Genomic DNA, 12,261 nt, shown 5'->3' with positions numbered 1-12,261 from the left:
AATAACTCCCTTCACCCCTTTTTAAATATGTTCTGAAATATTCATTACATGGTTTCTTGTTTTGAGTCAGCATTTTATTTTGTGTAAGTTGTTCAGTATGATTCTATAAAAAAATTGTTCTGAGAATATGTAAGCAAATTAAATGCTGTAATTTTCAATAGATCATTGTTCGAAAAAAAATTTTAGTATGTTCAATTTTAAAATTTATTGTTATTAAAGTTTATTCATTTCCGAATAAATTTTTGTTTGTGTGTTTGTGATTCATATTGTAGAAATGTTATTTTAAGTATTCAAATAACTCTCCCTTCACACCTTTTTAAATATGTTCTGAAATATTCATTACATTGTTTCTTGTTTTGAGTCGGCATTTTATTTTGTGTAAAATGACTCTGGCTGGAGTTAACAATACCACTTTTTAAAAATTGTTTAAAGTTTATTTAACAACAGTTAAAAAAAAATCAACGTATAACACTGGCTTTGGTGTTAAATCCAAAAATTGGTGTTGATTTCACACCTGCAGGTGTTGCATAAGTAACACCGATTATGGTGTTAAAATAATTTAACACCATTTGGTGTTGCAGGATATAGATACTGAAGAAGGTGTTAAAATTCAACATAACACCGGCTTTGGTGTAAAAGTTAAATCCAAGAATTGGTGTTGATTTAACACCTACAAGTGTTGCATATGTAACACTGGTTTTGGTGTTAAACCTAATTTAACACCACTTGGTGTTGCAAGATATAGATACCAAAAAAGAATCAAATTTAACACCCTGGTTTTTGCAGGGTAGTAACCCGACCTTTTGAAACAACCCGTTGACAAATGTCGCATGACCTGCAAAACCTCTTAACATCTCATTATGTCACAACGGAATTTAGATGGAACAACTACTTGGTCAGTGCACCCATTCTTACTATGGTACAAACGATATAGAATTTTATCCTTGATCTTGTAACAGAAACTGTCACCGTTTTTTACATTCAAACTGTCTCACTTCCCGAGCAAGCTCTATTAATTTATTAAGTGACTTGTCGGACATTTGTTCTTCAGAAAGCTTTTGCGTGCTAATAATGTTACCTAACATATCACTCACAATTAATGGTTTATGTTTATAGTGTTAGTTTTTTCTTTAACTTGATTTCGAGTTTCCACTGCATTTACTACAATGTCTTTACTCTCACCATTATTTCTAGCTACCATACTTTCATGGACATTCGTTTTTCGCCAATGAGGATTTGGGATGACCGGGATTTTAACAGATTCTACGTTACCTACAATCAAGTCATACAATGGTCTTTCCATGAAAATTGCATGAACTTCTCCCACTAGAAAAGGCGTATCAATGTGCACAAGGGCAACAGGAAATTTCCGAACAGACCCATCAATAAGAACACAGGACTTTGTTTGACCGGTCATGGACATAGGTTCAACTAACTTTTAACAACGATACCATTACACCATGTGTCTCGTAACAACCGGACCTGTTTATTCCCAATGAAACCATCATACACGGGCAAATTTCTATCAAGCTTATCGCAAACTGTACTTTGGATTGGCATCATATCTGGAGCCCTTTCCTCCCTCATTACTTCAACCACCATTGCTAGCATAGGTGCAAAATCTTTAGGAGCCTTAGAACATTGACGCCAAAAGTGACCCTCCTCATGGCAATAATGACATTTTCTATTAGAGGGCGATCTACCTATGTTACTTTGGTCTTACTCATGTTCAATGTACATTTTTTCGCAGTACGTTATAAAAGAAAGCATAGTATGAACCAGCATATTGTATTCTGTTACTTTTGTTGTTTATTCAAGCCTGTATTACCTGTTTATTTATCTTTACTATTCTTACATTAAATATATATTCGTTTTGTAGTGATCTTATTACACTATTATTATAATGATCTTATATTTCGGATGTTATTTTATTATGATGTTCCCTATAGTTCTAACCTAAGCTCTTCTCATGATATGTACAGTTTGTTATAGTTCACAAGACTCAAATCGAGGATTACTAAAATGTATTGGATGCAACTCTATAGCTCATACTTTATGTACAAATAGGCCTCATGATGTTTCTTGGATCTGTTTTTCCTGTACTGGAAACGTATTTCCTTTTCATAATATTATAGAAGATGTTGATTTTTTATGTGTTTCAAAGAACCCTACTCCTGATCACATTGGAGACTTTGATAGGCTTAAATCCTTTACTTTTAATCCGCTTGACATTACTCTATATGGATCTACACATGAAGATTTTTATTCTAGTAACAATGAACCATGTAACTATGAACATAGTGATAGCTTTAACGATAAGTTTTCCTGTCTTGTATCATCATTTAGTATATATCACTTAAATTCTCGAAGCCTCGTTAGACACTTTAATGAAGTAACTGACTACTTAAATACAATTAACCACGATTTTTCTGCTTTATGTTTTTCCGAAACATTTTTTAACTCGTATAAAACCAATTTCTCGTTTTATAGCATCAACGGTTATAAGCTAATCCAGACATCTAGAACTTGTAGAACAGGGGGCGGTGTAGCCATATATCTGGACCAAAGACTGAACCATTTTAATCGTGCTGATCTGTCATCTTTTATTTCTTCCAACTCGGAATCTTTATTCATTGAAGTTATAGCCGAACCCAAAAACATTATTCTAGGAGTTGTTTACCGATTGCCTAAATCATCTGTAAGTTCATTTAATAATAATATATCAAATATTCTTGATTCTATCAATATTGAAAGCAAAACTGCATACATCTGTGGTGATTTCAATATTGATTTATTAAAGTGCAACACTCATAAAAACACATCCTTATTTTTAAGTACAATGTTAAATAATAATTTTTATCCTTTAACTACTAAACCCACTAGGATTACTTCCACAACAGCTACTCTTATCGACAACATTTATTGTAATAATTTAAGTGATAAAATATCTACTGGTATTTTATACTCTGATATATCTGACCACTTTCCTGTATTTTCATTAACACATAAATCAAATTATTCTAAGCCCTCTCTAATAAACAATTACAAATATATATATCAGCAAAAAATTGACAATGAATCCATAACTTCTTTGTCTAATGACCTTAACAATACGGATTGGTCTTTAATTTATGAAATTCATAATGATCCAAACCGTGCTTATGATATATTCAACAACATGCTAACTACCCTGTACAGTATCAACATCATAACCAAATGCATTAAACGTAGTTTTCGTAAGGAACAGAAACCCTGGATAACCGTCGGCTTAATCAACTCAATTTCCACTAGGAATAAATTGTATATCGTATACCTCAAATCTGGTAAACTGAAAGACAAAGTTAAATATACTAAATTCAGAAATAAATTAACCAGTCTGCTTCGTATTGCTTGTATAAACTATTATACCAATAAATTTAATCAATACTCTAACAATATCCATAAGACATGGAAAACTATTAACGGTATTTTGGAAAAAAACACTAAACCAAATCTTCCATCTTATTTTTTTCTAAATAATTTGAAAATTACTAATCCCTCACTTATTGCGCAACATATTAACAATTATTTTACTAATGTTGGTCATAAACTTGTACAAGGTATTGAACAACCTTCCAATAATTCCAACTTTATATCTTTTCTTTATACTCCAATTATAAATTCTTTTTACTTGACTCCCGTGACTGATAATGAAATAATTATCCTTATTAATAATATGAAAGAAAACAAAAGTCCTGGATTTGATGGGTATTCAAATCGTGTTATTAAGAATATTATGCACCACATTTCTAAACCGCTAGCCCATATTTTTAATATTTCATTTCAGGTGGGAATTTTTCCCAACTTACTTAAAATTTCCAAAGTAATTCCCATATTCAAAAAAGATGACCCCCATTACTTTACGAATTATAGACCGATTTCCCACTTACCTACTTTATCTAAGCTTTTGGAGCGCCTTATTTATAATCGTCTTTATACATTTTTTACCAAATATGGTATACTATTCAAAAACCAGTATGGATTTAGAAAACATTTTTCTACTGAACTTGCACTTCTTGATCTCTATGATAAACTTACTTCTGCTTTAAGCAACAATGAATATACGGTTGGTATCTTCCTTGACCTGAGTAAGGCCTTTGACACCATAATACACATCTAGATGTGTATAAGAGACAGGATTTCCCACTTACCTACTTTATCTAAGCTTTTGGAGCGCCTTATTTATAATCGTCTTTATGCATTTTTTACCAAATATGGTATACTATTCAAAAACCAGTATGGATTTAGAAAACATTTTTCTACTGAACTTGCACTTCTTGATCTCTATGATAAATTTACTTCTGCTTTAAGCAACAATGAATATACGGTTGGTATCTTCCTTGACCTGAGTAAGGCCTTTGACACCATAAATCATGATATTCTCCTCCAAAAACTCCAGCATTATGGTGTCAGGGGCCTGCCTCTCAAACTTATCAAATGTTATCTGACAGATCGCCAACAATTTACTTCTTTTTCCACCTTTAATTCAAATCTGTCCCCGATTACATGTGGTGTACCACAAGGTTCTATTCTTGGTCCTCTCTTATTTCTAATATATATTAATGATCTTCCCAATAGTTCCTATCTTAAATTTATCCTTTATGCTGATGACTGTAGCATCATTCATTCCCATAAAAACAAACTAACTCTAATGGACACAACTAATACGGAGCTTAATAGGATTTCTGATTGGTTTAAAATTAATAAATTATCCCTTAATCAATCCAAATCAAATTATATTATATTTCAAAATAGGAACTCCAAAGCACTTTTTCGTAACTTTAATATTTTTATAAATAACCTAGAAATCACGCGCGTGTACGAAACAAAATTTCTCGGGGTCATAATTGATTCCAAATTGTCATGGAAACCTCACGTTAATAGCATTTCTAATTTGGTGGCAAGAAATGTCGGTATAATGAATAAACTCAAATATACACTTCCCTATACTATCATTTTCACTCTGTACAACACTCTGATACTTGCTTATATATCTTATTGTAATATCTCTTGGGCTGTAACGGTGGATAAGTTCAGCAACTTATGCCCCTGGACAAGTTTTGAAACGACCAAAATTGATCAAATATTTAACCTACAAAAACGTGCAGTTCGAATTTGTTCAGGGGGCTCCCTTCAGATCTCATTCCAAACAATTATTTTTTAACTGGAAAATATTAAACGTCTTTGACATTAATAAACTACAATCTGCCTTATTTATGTACCGTTTAACCAACAATCTACTTCTGGCACACATTAGTTCATTATTTAACAAACCCTCTGATACTCATTCACACTTCACTCGTTTTTCTGTTACCAATTTTTATGCTAAAAAAATGTGAGTTTCATACCAGACGCCATTCAATCCTTTACACCGGTCCTAAGCTTTGGGGGAGTCTTTCACACTCTTTAAAAAACAAACCATCTCTCTCAAGTTTCAAGATTACCTATAAAAAGTCTTTGGTGCAGATATATGGTGAGTAAGTTTCTCTTTGATCATTACTTATCTATTTATTATAATCATCTCATTATTATTAATATTATTATTATTATTATCATTACCATAATTAAGCTTGATTTCACACTTTATGCTGTGTTCTAAAGTTTTGTGTACCATCTTCTGGTTTTGTTTTTTTTTTTGTTTTTTTGTTTTTTCTTTTTACAGGGGGTCAAGTCTTAAGTTTTTTACTTATTTTGACCTCCTTCCACACTTCCTATAACTATATTTTCACTTGTACTTACACCGATTTTGTAACCTTGTACTATTATTATATTGTTATCACCTTAATATTGTAATGTTAATTTGAAGTGTTGGAGAAAAACCATTAAACAAACAAACAAACAAACTTTTATCTCTTCCATTATGGGTATTATTATGAATTTTTAAATTACTATAATTGTTACCTTTGTAACTTCCACGGTTTTGTTGGCACGATTGCCTTTTGAATTTAGGATTAGTTTCTTTCCTTTGCTGAGCATTGATTTTACTGGTTAAATTATCTAGCTTTCCCCAACCCCCATGAGCATCTATGTATACATCGGCAACCTTTGCAAAGTCATCACAATCTACCTTTTCTCTAAGATGTACTGCTAATGATTCGGGAACCTTGGACAAAAACTGATCTTTAATAACAAATTCCCTAAGGTCATTATAGGTCTGTTTAACACCTGCACAACAAATCCAACGATCTAAATAACTACCAATGCGGGACAAGTATTGGGCAGCAGACTCAAATTCTTCAGGAGCCGAAAATTTAAACTTTTCTCTATAACCGGCTTCTGTTAGTCTATAAACTCTCAACAATTCACGTTTCAGTATCTCATAATTGTGTGCAAACTCAATCTCAATGGTAGTATACACAAGCAAAGCCCTACCGGATAACAAAGGAGCAAGCTGAATGGCCCAATATTCCCTCGGCCAGTTCATTGCAATTGCATACCTCTCATACCTCATCAAGTATACATCCATCTTATCCTTAACCTCATCAAAGGTAGGTATCTTAAGATTCTTCATACTACACTTCAACTGAGGAACATTGTCACCTACATTAGCAAACGCGCCACTCTCTCCACTACTATTAAAACCACCTTCTCTTTCAGCCTTCAACAACTCCATTTTTAATTTCAATTTTTCTATCTCCTGCTTTTCTTTCTCAACCTTAACCTGTTCCAGCCTTTCCATTTGCACAGCAGCCTCTATCTTTAATTCTCTTTCTGCAGCTCTTTCTAACCTCTCCTTCTCTTGTCTCTCTAAAATACTTTCTCTCAATTCTCTCACATAATCTTGCAAGGGCTTTCCAACATAACCTAACTCTTTCCCAGCTTCAGTCAATTTGTCAATATCTACCGGAGTAGCCATGGTTTTTGTGCACTATGTAATCAACTAACAAAATAAATCTATTAAATCTATATCACAATCTCATCAAATAACATACAAAGATATAAGAGCAAAATACAATCACCTTGTCTCAATTGTGTAACTCTTTTCGGCACATCATAATATCTAAATATTTATAGTAAATTTTTATTTTACTTTATACAATGAAAAGTCAATTTTCCCGGACGAGCCCCCATTTATGTCACGAAAGTCTAGTGGAAACTGCCTTTTATGTGCCTGCGAGTTACTGAACAAAGTACAATACACAAAACAATTTAAAATAACAATAATTTATTAAACACTTAACCCACACAACGTAGGTACCATTCGCACTGTAGAAGAGGCGCAACTCATTTACCAATAATCTATGAATGGATTTAACAAAATAAAGCAAAGATCTATTATTAAACACTTAACCCACACAACGTGGGTACCATTCGCACTGTAGAAGAGGCGCAACTCATCTACCAATAATCTATGAATGGATTTAACAAAATAAAGCCATGGCATAATAAATAAAAAAGGTTCTCATGAGTATACTTGCAAATAAACGGCCAGACACGCTTCCCACACTGAATAATCCCAAAGGTAGACGCGTACAGCTCCGCTTGTCTATATGTTCACACAAGTCGCTTCCTCTGACATGAACGACCTCAGACGCGTACAGCTCCGCTCGTCTGGTATACACGTTTAAACAGACTTGGCTTGAATGAAGCGACGATACACAACACGGCATCCACAGTCGTCTCGATACTCAACCAACACTGGTCTAGATAATCAAGCCTATCCATAAAGCCTTTAAATAAAAACAATCCATAATTCCACGGAGCGTGCCCCATTTACAAACACATGGTTAACCACCCCCATCTTATATATCACAATACATGAATAAATGGACCTATACCGATATAATTATCAATACTCACAAAAATTAGGCCTAGCATAGCAATATTTAATTGTACAGTTTTACTCACCGTCACGACGGCTAACCAGGAGTAATTGTTTCAATGTATTACCAAGGAAGGCCACTGTTAGCTTCGGCTAACTCCCAAACGGATTCCACAACCGTGGTTACTACCGGCACACACATGTACACTGAAACAAAACCCTCACTAGCATCACATAACCCCGTACCAAGACTAATTTGCATATTAGTAGATCCATCCAGTAGTGTTTTGCTGCAGTGACATCTCGGTGCTGGCGACTCGCTGCTGGCGAATCGATCTGCGCATGTGTTTAAAATGGTATTTACTTCCTCGGCGCTCCATACATGTACATGTAGGTCAAACGCAGCAGCTCCATCATCAGCAAATTGTTGCGTAGTCGGCGTTCCATACTTTACGCATGCGTACTAGGTCATTCGCAGCAGCATGAACCAATTACCGAGTCAAACTAAAAACTAAAAATTCTAAAATCACTATTTTTGCGTGATCGGCGTTCCATACATTTGCGCATGCGTACTAGGTGATTCGCCAGCAGCGAGTCGGCTCCAGCACCGAGTCGCCAGCAGCGAGATGTCACTGCAGCAAAACCTCTATCGATCCATCTGCACCAAGTAAGTTTACAATAACAAATATGGAACGTCAAAGATGCCTTTTGTGACAACAAAATTGCTGGTTTTCATGACAATGATGACGAGTGATTTTCTCAGATTCAGCTAAAGATAGGAATAATCACTACAAAAAAAGCTCACAAAACAAATAGCCACGAAGGCTAGGAAAAAGCTTAACAATTAATAGAAACCTTTATAAAATGAAAATACTGTTCATCTGCTATAAATAATAATATTAATAATACAAAAAAGAATTAGAAAACTATTCGCGAATTAATTCTCAAAAACAAACCCAATATTGAAAGAGTTTACAAAAATGGTTCCGGAGGTGGAACAAGTCTTCTCGGATAAGGACTTTAAACCGTAGGCCCAGTGTACACATTTGGCTCGTGTGCACTTTAAAGAACCCATTGCATCTTTCGAGAAGAGTAGGGGGTTACCCCGATGTACTGGTCCATTCATTCAGCCTCTCCTGCGTCCTAGCTGGTGCCAAACGTAGTGCACCCTTGCACTCCTTTGGACCCCACCAGTGATGGAAATAGAGGGGGATTCTGACGCATGGGCAACCCAGGATCTCCAAATTCACTGCCTAGGCACGCCATCGTTCATGGCGTATAGCATCGTCTTTCGAGACGGCTGGCCTATATTATTACAAAAATGGTGAACTGTCTAGCAGTGATGAGGAAATTGCAAATGAATTTAATAAACATTTCACATCTATTGCAGTGGTGGCTCAAGGATATAATCTAGGAGGTGTAGGGCTAAAATGTCCGACTGGGGAGCTAAGTATTTATAGGTGTAACTATAGCGTGCAGCGTTATCTAAGGGCCGAAGGCCAGAGCCAGGGGTGGGTATAGGAGGGGGTGTCCCCTCCTCCCAAAACGAGATTTAAAAAATAAAAAATGGGACTTATAGCTGGCCGGAAATAGCTGGAATGGAAAAACTAGGCCTTTTTTTTTTTTTTTTTTTGTCCGAATGCCCGACGAGCTTTGGCCGATTTTTAAGTTGGGGACGATTTTATTTCTTGGGGCCGAGTTTGGTAATGGTAATTGTGGGATATTTGTAGTGCGCCTTCCACAATAAAATCGTCTCAAGGCGCCGAAAAAAGGTAGGACCATGAATTTTAAAAAAATAAATTATATTATATCTTATATTAAAGAGCCTATATTAATCAAAATTTTTTTTTTAAATTTTATTTATTATAAGTTAAATAAATATAAATCAATTAATAAAGTAAATAAATAAACAAATAGAAAATAAATAAATAATTGATAAATTAAGCCTTCAAAAACAGGCAGACCAAGAATGGAAAAAACCAAGCAGCAGCATGAAAAATGCGCACTCCTGTTGTTGAGACGGCATCGCCACCACTACCACTACCACTACCGTGCACTGCTAAGGTGGCGACGCCGGCTCATGTAAGGGAGTTGCGACTTTAAGGAACAAAAAACAAAACACTTAAATACACCTTAACTACAAAAATTGTAAAAAGATAAACTTAAAAAAGGTGGGTTTTAAGTTTGTTCTTAAAAGAGGCTGGTAGGGTGTTCCAAAGTCTTGGTGCAGCGACAGAAAAATCCATATCACCGTAAGTTTTGAGTCGCGATGCTGGAACGGATAGTATGAATCTATTGGTCGCTGATCTCATAGACATACTACAAGTTACAGAACGTGACGTTAGAAGTTGAGAAATGTATTCAGGTGTCTTGTTGTGCAGGGCTTTGTACGTAATGAGCAGAATCTTGAATGTGATGCGCTTGTCAATTGGTAACCAGTGTAGAAGATGGAGAACAGGTGAAATATGTTCACGCCTGGAAACTCCAGAGACTAAACGAGCTGCCGTGTTAAGGCATAGCTGTAGTCTATTTAAACGACAGGCGGGAACACCATACAGAATTGCATTGCAATAATCTAGCCGTGATGTTATAAGTGCATGAACTAACTTCAGAAGATGATATGAAACCGATTTACAAACGGTGTATATGTGTTTTTCCATCTTCATTATAGGATCAAAAACAACCCCTATATTACAGACTTTGGAAGATGGTAGGACATTGTGTTACCAACTACAACACCATTAATCGGAGGTGGTCTTCTAAGGTACTTTGAATGAAAATAGAGAACTTCAGTCTTACAAGGATTAAAGAAGAGCATGTTTTGTGACAACCAGGACTGAACATCAAAAACACATGCTTCAATGGTTTTCTTGGCTTTGATATCGAACTCCAAGACTGCTAATGATTTTGCTCAAAGGAGAGACGTAAATAAGAAATAAAATGGGCCCGAGAATTGACCCTGAGGGACACCACTCTCTACATTAATGCACGCTAAAGAGCTATTTCTAATGCGAACCTGTTGCTTTCTAGATGTAAGATAAGATGTGAACCATGTAAGAACAGATCCACCAATTCCAAGAGATGCAAGTCTGTGAATGAGTATTTTGTGATCAATCGTGTCAAAAGCAGCACTTAGATCTAAAAAAACAGCCAGAATACAAAAACCTTTATCAAGGTCAGCCATTATATCGTTGTGGATTTTAACAACTGCTGTCTCAGTGCTGTAAAATTTTCTATAGGCCGATTGTAGAGGATCAAACAGATTATTTACATCAAAAAAATTAATAATTTGATTTGCCACACATTTCTCAAGAAGTTTAGAGAGGAAAGGAGTGTTAGAAATTGGTCAAAAATTAGCAAGTTCATTGTGGTTTAAGTTAGGTTTCTTAAGCATTGGCCTGATGATCCCCACTTTTAAGTCATCAGGGAAAGTGCCAGATGAAAAGGAAGAATTAACAATCTGACAAAACACAATAATAAAGCAACTAGTACTTCACACTTTATAATATACATATATATGACGCCTATGAAACTTTGCCAATATAAAAAAGCATCATAAAACAATTATTCAATAAATCGTTTTCATGGTCGGATCTCGGGAAGCAAGGGGCTTGATAGCATAGCTGTAATAAATCGGCCTGCGTGTGGCATGAAAAATATAAAAAAAATAAAATAAAATAATAATAATAATAATAATAATAATAATAATAATAATAATAATAAAAATAATAATAATAATAACTAAAAATGTTTTAATAATAATGACGGGAAATAAAAATAATAATAATAATAAAAATAATAATAATAATAAAAAGAACAATAATAATAACAAAAACTTGTTTAATAATAATGGCGGGAAATAGTAATAATGATGATAATAATAATAATAATAATAATAATAATAATAATAGTAATAATAATAATATTAATATTAATAATAATAATAATAATAATAATAATAAAAATAATTTTATTAACAGAGATATCTCTGTTAATAGAGATATCTTATTTTTAAATAGATATCTTAGTTTTAAACAGATATATCTTAGTTTTAAATAGAGATATCTCTATTAATAAAGATATCTTTATTAATATAGATATCTATATTAAAAACTAAGATATCTTTATTAAAAACTAGGATATCTCTATTTCAAATTAAGATATCTCTATTAAAATCTATAATATCTCTATTAACAATGAAAATAGAGATATCTTAGTTTTAAATAGAGATATCTTAGTTATAAATAGAAATATCTCAGTTTTAAATAGAGATATCTTAGTTTTAAATAGAGATATCTCTTTTAATAGAGATATCTCTATTAAAAACTAAGATATCTCTATTTAAAACTAAGATATCTCTATTTAAGACTAAGATATCTCTATTAATAAAGATATCTCTATTAACAGAGATATCTTAGTTTTAAATAGAGATATCTTAGTTTTAAATAGCGGTACCTTAG

The 12,261-nt window shown here is 33.7% G+C and overlaps 2 protein-coding genes across 2 annotated transcripts in view; both read right to left on the bottom strand.

Annotated features, from left to right (window-relative positions):
• Positions 1 to 1,207: 1,207 nt before the first annotated feature.
• On the bottom strand, positions 1,208 to 8,031 carry LOC117113663. The gene is made up of 3 exons (XM_033257071.1): positions 7,888 to 8,031; positions 5,883 to 7,709; positions 1,208 to 1,711 (listed from the first exon to the last, which is right to left on the bottom strand). Exons 2-3 carry the CDS (start codon positions 6,893 to 6,895, stop codon positions 1,432 to 1,434), a joined length of 1,293 nt encoding a protein of 430 aa, XP_033112962.1. The 5' UTR covers positions 6,896 to 7,709; positions 7,888 to 8,031; the 3' UTR covers positions 1,208 to 1,431.
• Positions 7,926 to 12,261, bottom strand: part of LOC117113646 (protein rtoA-like) — a 19,121-nt gene continuing 14,785 nt past the window's right edge. Inside the window, exon 7 of the mRNA XM_033257049.1 lies at positions 7,926 to 7,948. Coding sequence (XP_033112940.1) covers positions 7,926 to 7,948 — 23 coding nt within the window. The remainder of the gene's footprint in view (positions 7,949 to 12,261) is intronic.

The sequence above is a fragment of the Anneissia japonica genome, unplaced genomic scaffold, assembly GCF_011630105.1.
Source record: "Anneissia japonica isolate Jap-2015-1 unplaced genomic scaffold, ASM1163010v1 scaffold1665_len535045_cov187, whole genome shotgun sequence".
Classification (NCBI taxonomy): Eukaryota; Metazoa; Echinodermata; class Crinoidea; order Comatulida; family Comatulidae; genus Anneissia; species Anneissia japonica.
This window is presented reverse-complemented; position numbering and strand designations above follow the sequence as displayed.

Coding starts and splice junctions, on each gene's coding strand:
- LOC117113663 (XM_033257071.1), bottom strand. CDS start 6,895: ATGGCTACTCCGGTAGATATTGACAAATTGACTGAAGCTGGGAAAGAG. Junction 1,712..5,882: donor CATAATGGAAGAGATAAAAG/TTTGTTTGTTTG, acceptor GTAAGACCAAAG/TAACATAGGTAGATCGCCCT.